This window comes from Sciurus carolinensis, chromosome 9 (assembly GCF_902686445.1).
Source record: "Sciurus carolinensis chromosome 9, mSciCar1.2, whole genome shotgun sequence".
NCBI lineage: Eukaryota > Metazoa > Chordata > Mammalia > Rodentia > Sciuridae > Sciurus > Sciurus carolinensis.
Genome location: NC_062221.1, coordinates 130,122,559 through 130,143,011, shown reverse-complemented (window position 1 = coordinate 130,143,011; position 20,453 = coordinate 130,122,559). Strand labels below are relative to the sequence as shown.

General features: G+C 49.4%; 1 protein-coding gene across 3 annotated transcripts in view; it reads right to left on the bottom strand.

The window, feature by feature from the left end:
- Positions 1 to 894: 894 nt before the first annotated feature.
- Positions 895 to 20,453, bottom strand: part of Eva1c (eva-1 homolog C) — a 78,638-nt gene continuing 59,079 nt past the window's right edge. Inside the window, exons 5-8 of one of the 3 annotated variants that reach the window (XM_047563895.1) lie at positions 17,622 to 17,765; positions 12,630 to 12,710; positions 10,835 to 10,924; positions 895 to 1,943 (exon numbers count right to left, since the gene is read on the bottom strand). In XM_047563895.1, the coding sequence (XP_047419851.1) occupies positions 1,567 to 1,943; positions 10,835 to 10,924; positions 12,630 to 12,710; positions 17,622 to 17,765 (692 nt within the window). In that variant the 3' untranslated portion in view covers positions 895 to 1,566. The remainder of the gene's footprint in view (positions 1,944 to 10,834; positions 10,925 to 12,629; positions 12,711 to 17,621; positions 17,766 to 20,453) is intronic. The other 2 variants (XM_047563896.1, XM_047563894.1) reach the window with 2 other exon arrangements.

The window sequence follows — 20,453 nt, the reverse complement described above, 5'->3', positions numbered from 1 at the left end:
AGAGAGGGAGAGGGCACCCAAGGCACCAGGCATGCTCCCAGTGAGCTACTTCCTCTAGCCACACCCCTCTTGCCTAGAGTTCCCACCCAGTTAGTCCATTCAAATTATTAACCCATCAAATGGATTAACCCATGGATTATGTTGCAGTTCTCATGATCATTTCCCCTCTGAGCATTCCTGCATTAACACAGGAACTTTTGGGGGACCCCTTATATGCAAACCATTGCATTCTTCTATGTGGTTTTGCAGAGTTGGTGTGAGGGAGGCTTGCTGGGAGTAGGTCCCAAGGGGATAAGAAAACATCTTCCCACACTGCACCACAGCGCTAAGTCTCCAGCTGGCAGGGGGGCCTCTGAAGGTGGCTGCCACCAGTCCTTCCCGCACTTTCCTAAACTCTTCTTTCTAGCTCCTTCATCAATGCTTTGAAAGCTGACTCCACTTGCTCCTTACCCATGGACTGTTGGGTGCTCTGGTTGTTGGCTTTCATCCCGAGAAGCTCTGCAGTTTTAAACTCTAAGCCAGGAGTCCGCAAACTCTTTTGATACAGAACAAGGATAATTTAGGCTTTCTGGACGATATTTACAAAAACAGACTGTGATCCAAATCCAGCCTGCTGTCTGTTCTTGTGCATCCCTTGAGCTAGGAATGGTTTTTACATTCTTAAATGGTCAATTTTTGGCGGGGGTGGTACTGGGGGTTGAACTCAGGGACACACGACCACTGAGCCACATCCCCAGCCCTATTTTGTATTTTATTTAGAGACAGAGTCTCATTGAGTTGCTTAGCACCTTGCTTTTGCTGAGGCTGGCTTTGAACTCATGATCCTCCTGCCTCAGCCTCCTGAGTCACTGGGATTACAGGTGTGTGCCACTGTGCCCGGCCAGATTTTTAAAAGTAGAAGAATATGTGTCATGTGAGAAATAAAACCCAGATTTTGATATGTTAGAAAAAGCCACATTCATTCACTGGGTGCTCTCTACAGCTTCTTTTGAGCCACAATAGCTAAGCTGAGTAGCCGTGGCAGAGACAAGGACCACAATGCCCATAAGCTCTGTTGTCTTGTCCTTAAAGAAAAATTTACCAATTCCTGCTGTAAACAAAGGTTAGGAATGAAGAGCTCTCATGAGCTCTTGTTTGCTGTCCTGAGTATCAGTATAGGTTTTTAAATTGCTATCTATGGATCTTCTGCCTATTCATAGGTAAAATGGGGGTAATGTTACTATCTCGTGACATTATTGTACCTACACTTATTACATGAGAAACAGGCAGGGTGGTACCTGTCATTGTCAGTGCTCGGCGTGTGTGAACTCTGATGGCAGACAGACCTGTTAAAGTGTAGACGAGAACTCAAGTAAGTACAGAACACACGGACCTCTCCCCTCCGAGTTTATTTTGGGGGTGCTGTAAACAGTTTGAAATGTCCCTTTGATGGCTTTCTGGCTTCACCAGTCTCAGATGACATGGAAACTTCTCCTTCACAGAAGGTATAAACGAAACAGAACTGGAGGGGCATCTTGGAGCCTTCCCTCTTCAGGAAGTGTGGTCTCCTCGAGAGGCAGATGGTCTTCAGTAGAAAGGGCCCAGGTTTCTCGGGAGCGAGGTGTCCAAACCGCTGTTCATCCATATTTCCTGAATGATTTGCTCCCTGCGCTCAATCCGCTCTGCCAGCTCTGCAGCCTCGATGGAGCTGTAGGCTGGATACGAAGTCCTGCAGAAGCCTGCCAGTTCCCCTGGAAACTCCGAGTCCGAGGAGTCCTCCTCCTCTGCTTCCTCCTCGCTGTCCGCCCCAGCTTTGTCGCTTCCTGGCACCAGGTGCTCCCTCCCCAGCTGCAGTTCCTGAAAGTCTTTGGTGCAGGACACTCTGATGACCAGGGCACACAAGGTGAGGGTCAGGCCGATGCAGACGCTGGACACAAACAGAAGGGCGGCTCTCTCAGGGTGAGCTGCGGAGGAAGAGACAAGTGAGGCGTCAGGAGCTGTCACCAGCCCAAATCCCACAAAACCCATGTCTGCCCAGGCAGGCAGCGAAGAACACCAGACCTGGACTGCACCTTTGGGACCACCTCAGGATCCTATCCCTCAGTGAGTTAAAATAAAATGCTTTGCCTACAGGTAATGCATGTATGCGCATGAGAGGACACATGGAAGAGAGACTCAGGAACTTTCCAGAACCAGATCCCCCTGAATTTAAACACGGATCACCACTCAATAGATGTGTGACTTTGAGCAAGTTAGGTAACCTCTCTGTGCCTCGGTTTCCTTATCTATTCAATGGGATGAATAGTACATTCTTCTTATAGAGTTCCTATGATGAAATGAGTTCATTTCTGAGAAGCTCCACGAATATTCACGACCAAGTAGTAAATGTTCAATAAAATGTTAGCTATTATTAATGGTAGATTATGAAGAATTAATTTTTGTATGAAGTACAAATGACTTCATAAGTTCATTCAGATAGGAACTTAAGTACTATCTTATAGATGTTAGCAAAGCTTAATTTCTTTCTTTTTAAGTTAAAAAAATAATAGAAGTTCTAGTAAATTTTCCTGCATCCAAGTGGACTTTCCATGTAATCATAAAAATAAAAATAAGGCTACTTTGTTCTGTGTGTCTTGTTCTAAACTCTTACGGATGCTCAGTCCTTGCATAAGACCAGTGTGGGAAGGACGAATTCACTTTTATTTTACTCTCAACTCTCTCTGTGGTGTGTACCCCTTGGGGTGTGGGCATTTCCATTCTGGGAAATAATGATTCGTTAAACTCCTTCATAGTGTGGATCTGGAGTTGGCAGACGTTCCCAGTGACTGGTCAGATGGTAAAGATGTCAGGCTTCACGGGCCACATGATCTCCACTGCACACGCCAACCTCTGCTGTTGCAGCGAAAATGCAGCCACAATATATAAAGAAGGCACTACTGTCCCAATACAACTTTGGCAGTAGGTTTGGGGCACGGACCACAGTTGGCCGTCCCCTGAGGCAGATGCTCAAGCTGGGACCCAGAAGGGAAGCTGCTGTCCAAAGCCAGTGGCCTCTTCGGACAGAGCTCTAGGAATGGAGCCCAGAACTTAAACAGGGAGCTCACTGTGGGGGGTTCTTTGGTCCCCCTGCATTTTCTCAGCCCATCTAAATGGAACTTAGGAGATGCTGGCACTCGGGATGAAGTCATTGCACAGGAAGAGAGAAGATGCCAAGACCTGAGCCTCCCACTCAGCTGACAAACCGCTTCTCCTCCTGCCGTGCGGGTCAAAGCCTCATCTTCCCCAGCTTCGCTCTCACCGCCTGCTACAGGCTACGTGGGCCCCAAGTCTCATGTGTTGAAATATAATCCCACCGTGAGACATTTATCTGACTCTGGTGTTCAGAGGTGGGGCCTTTGAGAAAGGATGGGATTAGATAGTCAGATGGTCAGAGTCCACCAGATTGGATCCTGGTGGCTTTGTAAGAAGAGGGAGAGACCAACACACACACACACACACACACACACACACATATGCACTCCCAGTCTCTGTGATGCCCTGTGCTGCCTCAGAACTCTACCAGCAAGAAAACCATTACCAGACGCGGGCCCTTGACCTTGTACCTCCTGAACCATGAGCCAAAACAAACCTCCTTTCTTTATAACTCACCCGGCTTGTGGTATTGTGTTATTGGCAAGAGAGGATGAACCAAGACTCTCTCCTTCCTCACACCCTGTGCTCGCCCCTCCTGCTCCAGCCTCTCCCACTCTGGACCTTTGAGCTACTGTCCTCCTCAGTTCCTCCCATTCTGTGGTTCTTAATAGTGACAGTCGGGCTGCCACAGTGTGCTCCATAAGCCCTGAGCCCCCGCCGTGCGGCTGCTGCCTGTGGTTCTGGAGGTGCGAGGTCAAGGGCCCACATCTGGTGGCAGAGCCCTGGGGAGAAGGGGCATTCACTGCACAGGGCGAGACCTGCCCCCGTGGGCAGGACGGGGCGAGTTTCACACAGAATTCTATCCTGGTCAAGCTTCCGAGGAGCAGCCATCACCCACAGTCCTCTCCGCTTCTTTCCAAGCAGTGGCTGAGGACCAGGTCCTCAGTTGGACAGAGCTGGCCGGGTCCAGGGTCTGGCCCGTGGCGAAATGGATTTGCTATGCCTTTTCTTTCTTTCTAAGAATTTAGATCAGTGGGATTAAGGGAGTTGTGATCCTTAGGACACAACATATTCTGCTCGTGTCAATATGCCTCCTTTTGACTTATTTATTCTATTGCTTTTATTACACCTGTGCAATGAGTCCTTTCCCAGCGTGGGAGTGATGTCCCCAACAGCAGCCTGTCCAACCTCTGTCCACTCCTCACCCTCTCCTTGCCCCTCTGGATGGCTCCCACCTGAATTTCATGTCCGCCGCTCCCCTTCTTCCTTTTCATATATTTTGTGCTCCTAGAAACTTTACCATAAGGACAGAATGTTACGGGTAGAGGCTGGGATTTGGTCTCTTTTCCATAACACCACACTGCTGATCATCTTCTGTCATCCGGGCTGGTCCGTGGTCCATTCACGCACCCTCCTGCTGATGGATGTCTGGATTGTTGCCAGGTCCCTGTTACTGGGGGCACACAGCTGGGGACATTCTTGCAGATGTTCCTGGAAATCTCTGTTGGGTATTGTCCAGGGAGGTGATGGAATGAGATTTAGGGTGTGTGGATTCCATTTTAGGAGATGCTGCCCAAGTGGTTTCCACAGTGGTTGGCAATGTGTGACGCTGCTTTAGCTTCTTTGCTGCTGTGACTAAAAGATTTGACCAGGACAAAGGACAATTGTAGAGGAGGAAAAGTTTGAGGTCTCAGTCCATAGAAGGCCGGCTCCATTCCTCAGGTCTCACGGTGAGGCTGAACATCATGGCAGGAGAGTGTGGTGAGGGAAGCAGCTCACATCATGGGCAGGAAGCAGAGAGAGAGACTCCACTCTCCAGATAGAAATATATACCCGACACTCACGCCCCCAGTGCCCACCTCCTCCAACCACACCCCCCCTGCCTCCACTTACCACTCCATCAGGCATTAATCCACTGATCAGGTGAAGGCTATAACCCAATCATTCCTCCTCCAAACCTTCTTGCATTGTCTCACACGTGAGCTTTTGGGGGACACCACATTTAAACCATAACAGACACCTGTGCTCATTTTCTCAAGAACCTGGCCATGGACAGACTTTTTAATTTTCTCCAATCACATTCTAATAGAATTGTATCTTATTATGGTCTTGATTTGTATTTTCCTGATCACAAATCACAGGTTCATGTCTTCCCAAGCTTGTGGACTCCCTCTTCTTAAAATGCTAGTTCATGTCTCTTGCCTATTTTTTTTTCTATTGGTTGTATTTTCCTCTTTTATGTGGAGAATAGGTGTGTGTTCTATCCTTGGCAAGAATCCTTCGACAGCATTTATACAGTGACTATCTCTCTGCGAGGGGCTTGTATTTTCACTTTCATTAAAGTGTCTTTTTACCTAGTGAATTTATCTAAAAAATAGGGATGATTAATACTGCTCTGTTCTCTGTGGACAGCTGGTCCCTGATTTCCTTCCTCAATCCTTCCATCCAACTTCCTGGTGTGGCCACTGCAATCTTTTCAAAAGCACACATCTGATCATATTCCCGTCCAACTTGAAACTTACACATTGTCTCTCTCCTCTCATAAGCGAAAGTCAAGTCCTGAAGCTTGCTACGACCCGTCCCTGCCCCTCTTCAAGTTCAAGCCTAAGAGTCTTCCCCTGGCTCTCTGCTCCCCCTGCACTGACCTTTCCATGACTTACACATGTCGTATGGTTTCCCACCTTGGCATTTTTGCATGTGCTCTTCTTCAGCCCAGAACATTCCTTCTTCCCCCTCATCTAGCCCTTCATGGGCCTCCTGCCATAGCCAAGGGGCGGGGATCATGGATTGAAGCACTAAGCTTGATGCCCCGAGGATGGGGCTCCATAAAGTCAGTTCCTCTTCTTCCTTTTCTCCTGGGTGGTGAGGTCTGGGCCTACTGCCAAGAGAGCTTCTCCCCATAAAACCTAGTGTTTCTTGACTTAGGTGCAACTCCTGCCATGCGGTCACTCTCCTGGGAAAGTCCACATCAAGTCTGCTGGATCCAGCGGCCAAGGATGGAGAGGATGGGTCACCCTTGGCAAACCCCCGGGAAGGGGGCTGCCCAGTCGTCTGGATGGGCTGCTTTCAAGGCACAGTCCTGGCTGGTAGTCACATGGAATCTTAAAGATGAGCTGGCCGAATCCCTCCTGCTGTAGCTGAGTCACTTGTCACCTCTAGCTGGGACCCCGGACTCAGGCCACGGTTCTTTACGTAGCCCCAGGCTTTGCACAATACGCACCTCCTCTGTTTTCTAGAATCAGCTGGACCACATGAGGCGGCTGGGAACCCTTGTCCACCACCTGTTCTGGAAAATAAAGATATTCTTCTTCTTGTGGTTGAAGAGAATCTTCACACTGTGTTTCATAGGTATTGTCCTAAATTTAGTCTTCTTCATCACAGGCTAGGGTGAATGACTCATTTTATCATCTGTAGTACGCTCTTGGGAGCCTCAGAATGGTAGCTGGCAGCCTTTAAGGTCCCTTTTGACTCTTAGGTCCTGGTCTGGGACCAACACAAGCAGCAGCTCAAATTTATTCCTGTCCAGACAAGACGCACAGGAGCCATGGAGAGGGTACCATCTCCTGGGGACCTACTGCCACCAGAGGAGCCAGGCAGCAGCCAGGGCCAAGTCCCTCTGAGAGCAGGCCGAGTCCTGGAGCCTCGGTGACAGCACTTAGGGATGTGTCAGTGGAACTTTCTGTCGTGGAACCAAAGATTGGAGACCGTGGGAACACGTCAGAGCCCATACCTAGGTGACATGGCAGCTGAGCTCCACTTGTTCTCCCTGGCAGGGGGCCAGTAACTGTGACTTTGGAATGTGTGATTAAACTTCTGTTCCCCACCCGTTTGTCTGAGCCCTACGGTTCCTTTCACGGGAGATAATGATGCCTCCCCAGTCAGGGGAGACCGTGAGCCTGTCCCCTCTGCTCTGCTTCTTTACCTGTGGCCCCTGTTACCCCGGCACTCTGCACGTCCACAGCAGGGTCTGCAGAGGGCGGAAGGCACACACTCCATCACAGTCCCAGGGGCTGGGGACGGTGACGGAAATACTAGACCCCAGAAAGCACGCCGGCAGGCATGGCGGAGGCAGACCAGAGCCGGGTGCGAGGACAACACTAAGGAGGTGGGTTACTGATGGGGAATGGGAGGCGCCATGTTCTGAGGGGAGATGGGACTTACATAGAAAAGTCCCCTCAGGCACAGTCAGCAAGGACAATGGCTCGTATGGAGCCAGCTAGCAAACTGCCTTCCTAAGAAAATCTCTCTCTCTCCCTCTCTCTCTCTCTCTCTCTCTCTCTCTCTATCACAGACACACACACACACACACACACACACACAGAGACATAGACACACACACACACACACAGAGACATACACACACACACACACACACACACACACACACACACACAGAGACATAGACACACACACACACTCCTCTAATTTCAAAACCTTCTGTGTTGGGAAAGCCACCTCACCGATCACTCAAGTGGCCCTGGGAGAAGCTGTTAGTCAGACTGTCAGTGACCCCTGAATATTCTCACGTCCCTTTTCCTGACCATTGTGTTCCCCACACAGGACAAGCCCCTGGTTGGTTTTTTCTTGTTCCCATGAGCACTTGGTTGCACCAATGTGCCAGGCTACCTGTGACCTGACCTTCGAGTAGGTAGGAACTGTCCTTTTGGCTTCAATTGACCAACTATGTGGCAGATTTGGGCCAGAACCAGCCCAGGTCATGCTCTTGGTTCCCAGCCATTCCTGCCATTGGGCTGTCCTTAGGGACCTCTGTCCAGTCCTCAGACCACACCCCTGTGACCTCGGGTGCTGAGGGTGCACCTGAAGGTTGGCTGGTGACTCTTTCCAGGAGTGACAAGGATGGCACTTGGAACGTTTGATGCCGGCTGTTGTCACTGCCTGGTCACGTGGAACGGCTTCATCGGACGCCTCTCCTGGGTCCTGGCCTTGAACCACTGACCAAGTACCTCATACTGCCACATGCAGATGGCCACCGGGGAGGGGCACAGGCAGACCCAGAGGCATTTGTCCCTCTGCAAGCCTCTGGGACTTGAGTCTGAGAGTCCCATGATGACTACTCCATCTAGCTAGCGTCCAGCACCAAGCATTTAGCGTCATCTTCTCCTGGACAGAAATCCAGACCTGGCAGGCTCACTGACATTAATGTACTCAACATCCCCAATGAAACTAGATTCCAGCCCACTGAGTCCTCACATTTTAAGAAATTATCGACAAACAGTAAGTTCTGGGGGTAGCCAGTCACAGGACGGCTCACAGTGTTCTGCTCAGGGCTGGCCATCCAGTCACCTGCTAACTGTGCCCCTCGTCTCCACCAGCACGGTCCTAGACACTAGGACATGACAGGAAGTCAGATGACAAGCATCTGTCCTTAAGGAGCTAAGGTCTCATGGGGGCACCAGCCCTAAGGAAAAGACTCTATGGTTTCTGGGAGTGGCAAGCATGTTAAATGATGCACAGCCATGGAGAAAAAGTGGATAACTTCAATATCTCAACGTCAGGAAGTTCCTGTGCCTCCAGAGGCTAAGGGCCTACTTCCTGTTCAGAGAAGGTGGAGCCGTAGCTTTGTGAGCTTGGAGAGTCTTGTTAGTCCATTGCCAATCCTGGGCCTGCTACATCCACGGTGCCCTCAGGCAAATGGCCCAGCTCCTCTGACCCTCGGCTTCTCTGAGTGCAGAGGAGGGGATCAGAGCCTCATCTCTCAGCGTGGTTGCTGTGGACTGAATTTTGTCCTCCCAAGTTCACTTATGAAGCCCCCCTTCAATGTGATAGGTACTTGGAGATGGGGCTTGTAGGAGGTAATTAAGGCTAAAAGGAGACCTAAGGGTGGGCACTAGTCTGACAAGACTGGTGGCTTTATAGGAGGAAGATCCCTCTCTCTCCCTCTCTCTCTCTCTGCCACGTTAAGAGGTAGCAAGAAGGCTGCTGGCTATAAGCCAGGAAGAGAACCCTCACCAGAAACCAAATCTGCTGCCACCTTGACCAAGAATGTCCATCCTCCAGAACTGGGAAAAAATAAATGCCGGTGGTTTAAGCACGTGGTCTGTGGCCTTCAGTCATGGCAGCCAGAGCCGAAGCAGGTGGTCATTAAGGGAGACGAGAGGCCCGCACAGCAGAGCTCACAGCAGGGCTGCAGCTCGGCCGGGGAGTCCTCCTTCTCCTCCTCCTCTTCCACCATCGTTCTGTCTGAAGGGACTTCCTGATGCCTTTCCTCCACGGGGCTCTCCGGGGGATCTTTCTTACCATAACAATGTTCATGTTTCTTAACCTTGACATTTCTCAGAAGGGCAAGACATGGAAATGGCAGGGTGGTTATGAAAAAGCAAGAAACCAACAACCACAGGCCACACGACAAGCCCGCGGTAGGAAAGCGTGCTGGAGAGACCATGGAACAAGAGCGGCAGGACCAAGCTCTCCCTCTGTCTCCTGTATCTAGATACTTCCTTAAGCCCCGTGTCCCTCCGAGGAAGAGGAACCCAGACCCCATCCCAGCTCTGTCGGCCTGGGATAGGAACACCATCACACATCATAGTAACGTGTATTTTACTGAGGGTCTCAGGCTTTGGCCTCTGGTTTGGATAAGTGTCCCCTAAAGTTCATATGTAAAAGTTTGGCTGTTTGTTTTGGTACTGGGGAGTGAACCCAGGGGTGCTTAACCACTGAGCCACATTCCCACCCCTTTTTTGTATTTTATTTAGAGACAAAGTCTTGCTGGGTTGCTTAGTGCCTCACTAAATCACTGAGGCTGGCTTTGAACTTGCAATCCTCCTGCCTCAGCCTCCCGAGCCACTGGGATTTCAGGCGTGTGCCACTGCACCCAGCTGGTGGTGCTTTTTGAAGGTGCTTATGGACCTAGTGGAAGGTCCTTAGGTCACTGGGGGCGTGCACGTGGGGAGCATTGTGGAACCCTGGTCTCTTCCTCTCTCTCTGCTCTGATTCACGATGTCACTGCTCAGTATGAGAGGTGCTTCCATCACGGAGTGCCACCCTCACCAGGGGCTACCTGGGTGACTTAAACCTCCAGAACCCTGAGCCACAGTAAACCTTCCTTTACTTGATAAGTAGTCTGTGTCAGGTATTCAGTTACAGTGATGGAAAGCTGACTAATACAGCCTCCCTGATCAGGCAGGCAGGCACTGTTGAAACTTGGAGTCAACATTTCAAAATACCACCTCTCTTAAGGTAAGCAGAGAGGGTGGCAAAGATTGTGGGTACCTCCCCAAGGAGGATTGGCAACATGACTGGGCTGGGCGCAATCCTCCTGGACCGGTTAAATCAGGAGGGCTGAGTCTGATTGCTCCTCGCGGGGAAGATTAACAAAGGAAACCCTGGCAACCACGGGAAATAACACTCAACTCTGAAAGTGGCTCTGTCCTCATGGCCTGTTTTGTTCACGAAGTGGTTCAGTCCATTTTTCCTTCCAGCTGGGGCGGAATTCAATAATCCTATGCCCTTCCCAAACTTTAGACGCGGGAAACGCATTCCTACTTTTCAAGGGGGAAACACCTGTGGAACCCAGCCCCTAAGTAGAGCAATTCTATTTGTGGTTCTCTTGCGGGTTGCCTGGTTGCAGTTGTGTGCTGTTGCTTTATCACACCAAGAGTCATTTTTCTTCAGTTTCCTGGGTGTTTTAATTGAAAGGTGCATTTGTTAACAAGGCGTTGGTAAACCCGTCAGCATTCCGGGAGGCCTCGATTTGTTGACCTACCTCTAATGTAAGCAAAGGCTGCCAGAGAGTTGCTAACAATAACTCCATCTTTCCGCAGAACTTTTGATTCACTTGGGTCGGACTTTATACCTGTTATATATATATAAAAAAATACAAAAGAAGTTAATCAGAGCTGTTCATAGTACCCCTGCTGTTCCTTGTCCAGGACAACAAGAATCATTAGAAGTCACAGAAATCAGACTAATGAGCCTCTCACTCTATTACAGACAATGAAGCCAGGAAGCATGCTCGGTAAGTGGTCCTTGAAAATACCGTGTGACAAAAGGGAATAGAGAATTTAAAAGATGAGCCAACTCCAGGTGTGGCTCATCACTCCCCTGTGGAAAAGAACAAATTCCTCTTTCCTCCCCAAAGGCAATGGCGTTCATTATGCCTCTGGGAGGCTTAATAGGTAACATCTCCTTTTAACCATGGACCTGCTGTCTGCGCCGTGGACCAGAGAGAAGACAACCTTGCGTTATGGAGGGAGGTGGTGTAGGTCTGCTTTGGTGGAGGTGACGGGAGAACAGGGGGGTGACCTGTTGAGATGCTGGTGACATTGCCTGGATGAGTTTAGCAAGCTGGTTATAGGGCAGTCTGGGGCCTCGGGGGACCCCTGAGAAGGTCAGGCAGGGCAGATCCCTGGGAGAATGATGGCAGGCGTTCCCACTGAAGGGGGACCAGGTGTTCATGGATCAGTGGGGCTGAGATGCCACGCTCGGCAGAAAGCAGGGTGGTGAACTAGAAGAACATGACCAGGGATTATCTTTAAGCTCTGGACCAGGGGTGATTTCTGTTTCTTGGTGTCTTCCTGTGTTTTTTCATATCAAGAAGTTTATATAGAAGCAAATGATACAGTTATCCCTCTGTATCTGAGGGTTCTACGTCTGTGGATTCAACCAACCACAGATCAAAAATATTCTGAAAAACAATTTCATCTGTACTGAACACATACAGATTTTTTTTGTTGTCACTGTTCCCTCAAAATACAATGTAGCAACTATTTACATAGCACTGACATTTTGCTGGGTATTATAAGTAACCTAGAGAGCTTTTAAAGTACACAGGAGGATGTGATAGGTAACATGCAAACACTACTCAGGTTTGTAGAAGGACCTTTGAGCACCTGCTGGATCTGGTTATCTGTGGGGGGTTCTGGAACCAGCTCCCTGCAGGCGCAGAGGGACATGGGTACTTTACTTTTATAATTAGGGAGAAAGACCTAATAAATATAATAAAATAACACATGACGAAACACTCATTGCCCAAAGCCCAACATCTGAGGTGCTTTCCTGTTCTCTGCAGTTTCTCTCAGGAAACCCATGGGTCTGAATTCCACCTAGATTAGACAAGAAAACCAATATTTCCATCCCCCCTCTTGACAGAAGTCCAGTGAAAACCGAAGGGAGGTGGTGGTGTGTGGAGGCTGAGGTCCCACACAGCCCTGGCCGCCCGAGTTCCTGACGGCATCATCTTTGCTGCAAGCTCATCGTGAAATCCAGGAGCCCCGTGTATTTCTGAGCAGATCTCTTGTTCAAAGTGATCTTTCTTTTAGGAAGCAAAAGGAGAATGGAAGGGAAGCTCATTCTACTTAATATTTTTTAAAAATCAAAACAAAACAAAATGCTGGCTGCCATTTGCAGCCATTAGCTGCCAGCACTGGCAATACCAGAGCGAGTAGCTCAAAACACCCCTGAGGTGCCCATGCACTGTGGGCAACGTGTGCCTGGCCGTGGTCATGGGACCGTCTACCTTTTCTTCAAGATCAATGCTGGTAGTAAGCCATAAAAATTACCATGTTCAGCATCCTTCTGCTTCAAAGAAGGCTTTAGATTCACAATGGCCGGATCAATCGCTGTAAGTATGTGCTTGGGAACTAAAAAACAAAAAGAAATATTTTAAATACTTAGTATATTTTTAAAATTTATACACTTGATATGTGTTTAAGGTAGATAAGATTTAAAAACCCCTATTCAGATCAGTTTAGGAATCACTGCTTGTCAGATACACACATGGACACACACAGTCATTCACACACACACACCTGCACACACACACACACCCTGAATATGCCTGAGTGCTCACCAAATATCCCAGAAAGGTGAAATTTTAGGTTCATTTTTGCATTAGTAAAAAAGCAGAACATAAATAAACCAGACTATGGAATATTCATCCCATGGAATACAATCTAATAATAAAAAGAATTAAGTATTGATACATGTTTTGAACCTCAAAAGCAGGCTCAGTGGAAGAAGAAGCCTTTCACAAAAGATCACATATTGCGTGCTTGCATGTGTATGAAATATCCAGAAAAGGTAAATCCAGAGGCAGAAATTAGATTAGAGATTCCCCGCGTCCACCATGAACATGAAGAGAATCCCAGGACTCTATGCCAAAGTGATTCACTATGACAAGAAGATAACAGAAAGACGAGAGGAAGGCAGCACCATAGACACCTCTGGAGGTGGCTGAAGATTCTGCTGAACTGACCCTAAGAATAAGCCATCGGATGTCAGGATCCCTGGCACAGCAGCCGGCAGATGACAGCAGAGGCTGAGACAGCACAGCGAGAACTCTGAAGGCCAAGTGCGCTGCTGGTCGCAGGCCCGGAGAGGGCGGAGGAAACCAGATAGTCTCGTAGCAGAAAATTGCTTCTTTTTCTTGTCCTTTAGCCCAGCTGATATCTGGGAAAAGTGCTAACAGGAAATAGAAGCGAGGCCAACACAAACTGCAAGTTCAATTGCGCTGCTCTTTAAAGAGAATGGTAAGACATCTTCGGCAGCAAGGAAACTTCATTTCCGTTCTCGGAGAGCTTAACTAAATTCTTTTGGGGATGTCCCAGGATCAACTACCGGAGAACATTCGTAAACCGGGAGCTTTGCAGGTGCAGGAGGCCCCCGCACCGTCGTGCCTACCAGCGAGGGTCGGTTTCCTGGGGGGCCCAGGGAAGATACAGGGCACACCACCCATCCCAGGACCATGGTAGTGCCCAGAGAGCTGAGCTGGGCTGCCACAAAGAGCCTTCTGATTTAACGACCTCTCATTCCTTTCTGGGTCCCAAGAATGATGCCCCTGATTCCCTGGTAGCAGTAAGTCCAGGACATGTCATCTCCCCCTGCCAAGAGTGGCACTTCTTCCTTTCATCTCCCTCTTGGCTCATTCTCAAAATATGGCCCCAGCAGGCCTTGGCTGGCTGCAAATGCCGGAGACTTTACACTTTATAGACGTGAAAGATTCAGAATTTTAAAGAGGAGCTCAGAGAGGAAGGGCATTCTAGAAAGATCTCTGCAGAATAACCAGACTCTCAAGGGATTACATTGCCTGTGTCTGACCCAGGTCATGGCAGGAAACTTGCCCATGTGGTATGTAAAAATGGCTCTGATATCAGATGAATATTTTAGGACATTTGAAATAACATGTGTCAACACACCTGTCAGATTCTTCAGACTGGTTCAGGACAGGAACAGGGACTTGGGTGTGATTTATTATCATCTCTCAAACCCACTCCTCTCCTCTGTAGACAGGTCCATGAAAACACTAGGAAAGTGCTCTTTGTGGGCTCCTACTAGGGCTAGGCTCTGCTCTGGAGATGTTAAATGACGCATCTGGCACAGTCCTCTCGTAGGCTGGTGAAGTTGTGTATCATTCCCTTTCCTGAGGACAGGAAATGGGAGCTCAAAGGTGTACCATTCCCCAAGAAGGGGCAAAGCCTCTCTCCTGGTGTGGTTCACACAATACCCTTGCTCTTTCCACCGTGCTGGTCCGTCCCTGGCACATTCAGCCTTTGGGAATTGGATCAAAGATTATCTTCAAGGATTATAAAGATGGAAAAGTGATTCCCTCTCAGGAAGTCCCTCTTGAATCTGTGTACTTGAAGCCAGAGATGATAATTCTAATAAAGGTGAATGGTTTGCTAAATTTGGGCAAAGCCCTCACCTTGATTGATTGATAGGTTGACTGATTGCCTAAATAAATCCTCTGTGTCAAACCTGTGTCAAATCAGTGCAGACTTTAAGAAAGAATCTCCGGAAGTTGAACTTAGGATCACAAACAATTCTTAACATCAAAGACAAAAATGGTTTCACTGTAACTGTAGACTAGGTGGTGCCCGCAGGGCATACGATCCCTTAAACCCTGGCCACAGTTCTCTCCCCAGTCCTCCAGGAGGAGCTGTGGGGCCCCAGGAAATCGTCTAGGTGGGGATGCCAGCGGTGTGTCCCTTGGTGACCCTCGAGGACCAAGGGGCTGTGTGCCTGGGAAGAGGAGTGTGGGGGCGGCTGGCTGAGCCCTGCAGGTCTGCCCTCCCGTCAGGAGGACAGGCAAAAATCCAGCATCTTTATAAAGTTGAGCTCATGCTAAAAATAGAGTGAGGACCTCATTTTGCAGCACTTTAAAGATGAGAATTTGAATGACGTGTCTCCAAGTCCAGAGAATGACCGCCCGCTCTGAGCTGGGTGCCCTGACATCAGCCAGATGTGCCGCCTATAATTAGAACGGCAGCGATGCTGATGTCAGCCACCAGGCCAAATGCAGCGTGGAAGTGCCCAGCCGCCATGAAATGATGCTCTATAAAATGGGGAGGAATAATCTAAAATGCAAATTCACTGGGTCCCCTGAGGAACCCTTTCAGAGGTTCCCCATAGCCTGAAGCACAAAGCAAACCCTAGCTTCCCCTCCCCGCGTGGAGGCAGGAGCCCACCTCCCGGGCTTTGTCTGGGCCGAGCCTTCTGCCTGCCCTGCCCTGCCCTTCTCCCCCTTTCACTCTGCAGACCCCCGCACTTCCTCTGGGGAGCCCTCCTGATCCCTGGAGTCTCCCTGAGCACCCTGCATGGCACCATAACACAGGACGCCCCGTCCTTTCCACAGCCCCTGAGGCAGGGCCGTACTGCTCGCCATTTCCTCTCCAGCCCCCACCGCCGTGCCTGATGTGTCACCCGTGGTATGAATAAAGGCGAGACTGAAACAGCGCTCTCCTGTCCCTCTGGGACCCAAGCACAGCAGCCCTGGGCTCAGCCACAGAGCAGGGTTCACGCCTGATGAAGGCCAGCGAGCCGTCTGACACACAGACCCTCACACCTGACGGATTGCCTGGTGAGTCCCTCCATCCTACCTCTCCCCCACGGCCGATCTCGTGAGGACAAGGACCGCGGGCTTTGCTGACCACTGAGCCCTTGGCACCTGGCACAGTTCTGCGCTACAGAGAAGGCCCACAAGGGTGTGCGGAGTGGAGAAAGACACCGGGGACACTCGAACTGGGACATGTGACCAGCCCCGGGGCCCCCGAGGCTCATCACTTTGGGACGAGCTGAGGAGAGCCACCACCCTGGCAGGATAGGCAGGCAGAACGTGCTGCTACTGTGCTTGAAAGCGGGCTAGGAAATGCGCCTTACTGACAGGCTCACGTCCTGCCCCTCACGCGGAGCCCGCTGAGGAGGCCACCCTCCCGGTGAGGTATGCTGGCATCTAGGGACCTCGGCCCTGAAGGACTCCAGGTCACCCAGACGCCGTGCAGGAATTAAGACTGAGCCAGCAAAAGCAGCCTTCCTCTAAGGCAGGTGTGGGTGCTGTTAACTGCGGAGCATACTTCTCTAGTCCTGTCATTGTACCTACTGTGGCATGCACACCAGGGAGTCTGGAGATGCAAGGGGATTTCATCAGCCATAAAAAGGAATAAAGGACTGCCACATGCTACAGCCTGCATACACTTTGAAAATATATACAAGAAGTCAGACACAGGGCTATGTATCATATGACTCCAGGTACATGGAATGTGCAGAAGGGACAAATCCACAAAGACAGAAAGCAGATCGGTGGCAGCCTGGGGTTTAGGATGGGGTACAATGGGTAGATTGGGGGAGGTGCTGACTGCTAAAGGGTATGGCACTTCTTTTGGGGTGATCAGAATGTCCGTAAACATAATTCCAAGAACATTCTAAGAACCATTGATTTGCAGGTGTTCGCGGGTGAACTGTATGACTTGCACATCATATCTCAATAAAACCGCAACGAGAGTCACAACCACACAAGGTGGCAGGTATTTGTTGGGGAAAAGGGTATCAAGCTCTTCAGTTATAGAACCTTTGCTTTCCTTTGCTTTTGTGCTCGTTTAAAAAAAAAATCAACCTATTAGTATCAAAAAGGAGAGATCTACAGTACCCTCAGAAAAATAACAAATAGCTGGCTTTTAAGTAGCTTTATGGAATTAGAATCTAAACAAAGCAAGCATCTCATTCTATTATTTAAAGATGCTAGAAAAACAAAGTAATGCTGTCATACAACCCTTTTAATTGATTTGGGGTAAGCATTTGATCTGTTGACTCAGTGCTGAGGGGATGAAGATAAAATAGTTACTGCCAGCACAGAGCATTAGTCATTCAGGGCTCAGAAGCAGCGCTGGAGGGGTAAGTAGGAGCCAGACAATTCTCCAGTGAACTTGCGTGACACCCCAGTGAAGTTTCAACAGCGCAAGAACCCAGATTGAAGTCACTGTACTTGCGACTTCAGCTTTATCCCTCCTTGTTGATGCTTTTCCTAAATTCCACCTCCCGCCAATCAGATCGCCAGACAACCTTAAACCTTGACCAGAGGAAATTCTACTGCTTATCTGATGTGAATGCCATAAGAAGAAGAAAGACTGGAGAAGGTTCTGGAACGTCTGGGATGGCCACACTGTCTCAACAGCGGGGTCCTTTGGCTCGTGGTTTCCATGCCAACTCCTTTTGTTGACACATTGCCACCTCCCCACGTGGCAGGGTCTTGGAGCGGCTCCGTCAGGGTTTATTCTTACCGCATGCGTAGGTAACTGTGAGGTATTTTTTCACTCCTGGCAGACAGGGGCTTCCAAAATGGTAATTGTTGACAGTGATTTTGCATCTCTGCTTCCCATAGCACCTCCTGGATAGTACTTGTAAGGCGGAGTAGGACACACAGTCTGCAAGGGAAAGTGAACTTTAGGGTTCATTCCACACTCAGCTGCCACCGGCTTACGGTGTCTCTGTAAGTAAATAAACTGATTTCAACTCAATGAAGGTAGTTTCCCTGCTTATCCTTTTTTTTTTTTTTTTCTCATTAAAGAACCCAAGATGGCAAATGCCACAATTTCATTCTTCTTTACGGCTGAGTAATATTTCATTGAGAATATATATACCACATTTTGCCTATCATGCTAAGTGAAATAAGTCAATCCCAAAAAACCAAAGGCCAAATGTTCTCTCTGATATGTGGAAGCGATCACACAATAAGGGGGAGGAGGGAAGAGTAGAAGTTTCTTGAATTAGATGAAGGGGAAGGAAGGGAAGGGAGGGAGGATGGGAATAGGAAAGGCAGTAGAATGAATAGGACATAACTTTCCTATGCTCATATATAAATACACAACCAGTGAAATTACGTAGCATGTGCAATGGTGAGAATAAGAGCGTAATTAGAGTAAGCCATATTCCATGTATATATGATACCTCCCAATATACTCTACTGTCAGGTGTATCTAAAAAGAACAAATTTTAAAAACCAGGTAAAACCAGCTGGTCTTTGAAGGCTCTTTAATGAGCTGGGCAGTGCCAGCTTTGTGGTCACATACTGGAAAGCCCTAAGCTTGGTGTAAGGTCCACTATCTTGAAGTTCTGATACACTTTTGAAAAAAGGGACCTGAATTTATGCTTTGCACTGGGATCCACAAATTATGCCATTGGTCCTGCACACGGAACAGATCAAACATGCAGAAGGGGGATGGAAGCTCTTGTTTCTGTCGGACCCTACGGCTCCTTGAAACGTCATCTGTTTATTCTAGGACGCCCTCTCCCTACATGAACGGAAGCTCCGTGAAGGAGTACTTCTCTCTTGTTCATTATCTAACTACTACTGCCTGGCCCACTCCAGGCACCCAATAAATAATTGATGAATGAATAAGTGAGATGAAGCAATAAAGACAAAAACATGTTTTTCAGCACTGTGACAAAATGCTGTCGCAGTTGGTGTTCACTGAACACCGATTGCTGTGGTTCCAGTGTGTCCCTCAGAGATCATGTGTTAGAAACTCCACCCTCAAAGTCATTTGATAATGGTGTTTGGAGGCGGGGTTCTTTAGGATTAGATGAAGTCATGAGGAAGGGATCCCCATAATATCATTTGTGCTTTTACAAGAAGAAGAAGAGGGACCCAAGCTGGCAGGCTCACGCTGTCTCACCATGTGAAACTGTCTGCATTAGAGGTGGAAAGAAGACTCTTGCCAGAAGCTGCTGCCATACTCTTAGACTTTCCAACCTCTAAAACCATGAACCAAACAAATTTCTATCTTTTTTATAAATTACCCAGTCTCAGGTATTTTATTATAGCAACAGAAAATGGACTACTACACCTACCAAGGATGAAGTGCAGGGTTACCTTCTGTGGGAAAAACCATCAGGAAGACCCCCTACCTTGCATCCTTAGAATGTAGTGGAGTTGGAGAGACAAAACCCATGTGTGAGACCAGTGTCTAATAGGTAGCCAAGGGACACAGTGAATGAGTGTCAGCGAGGAGTGGTCCTGACAAGAGGTCCTTGAGGTCAAGAGCCAGAGAGATCACTGTGGACAGTACTGATCTTAACAGTCTATGTTAATTGATTTAATGTTCCCAGTGACCCTATGAGATAGGCTGTTTATCACACACACACACACATATTTTAGGGATGAGAAAGTTCTAGAAGCTCACACAGCTAGAGCGTAGTGGGACGTGGGCATGAAAATTGCCAAGGCTCCTGAAGCTGCGGGTGTGAGCGCTGAGCTCTGTTCTGCAGGCGTCTGGTGGAGAGCAGGTGAGGGAGTTCTCTGGCAGGACAGCACATCTTGAGCTGCAGGCTGAGACATGGTGGTGTTGTCCACCATGATCAAGGAAGCAGTGGGAACACGGAGTTTGCAAACAAGAAATACTGTCCTGCATCTGAGATGGAAGCGGCTTTCCAGAGGACGTGAGGATCTGGAGATGCCCAGGACAGGCTCAGGCCTGGGGAGCCCGAGGGCGGGTGATCAGGGGAACAGGAGGCAGGAGTCTGCCGATGGCAGATCCTCTAGCCTCCTCATGACACGGCCCCTGCACTCCCACCCCCAGAGCCGCCTCCAGCCTGCTCGCTCTCCTTCTGGGAAAGGTCTGCCGCGCCCCTTCCTCTGCTGCACCTCCCCACCTGCAGTGTGCTCTGTCCCACCCACGCCCTGGGATCACCGGGACCAACCACGGTCTTCTCCAAGAGACGGAAGGCAGTGCCAGTTCTCCTCTGTCTCTGGAACTCTGGTGTCTGAGCACTCTTGCTGAGGGCCTCCTCGCCGACCGTGGCTCCCGGGTGCCCTCCACCCAGCGTGCCTCCAGTTCCTCTATCCCAGAGCCCTCTGCAGTGCCGCCACCCAAAGCAAGCTCACTCCCGGATCGGGGCTCTCCTCTCCCATCTGCTCCCTCTGGCCTGCGATTCTCCCATGGTGCTGTTGAACCACGGGATTACAGCCCTCCGTGGGGGCCCATCTCCAGAAGACCTCCAGTAATGACCGCCCAGGCTCCACTTCCAGGAACTTCTCCAAATGCATCTCTGGCCCTGTCCCCACCGACATTCCAGCTGCCCCACCTACCCTGCCGGCTCTCCCGGGTTCCCTT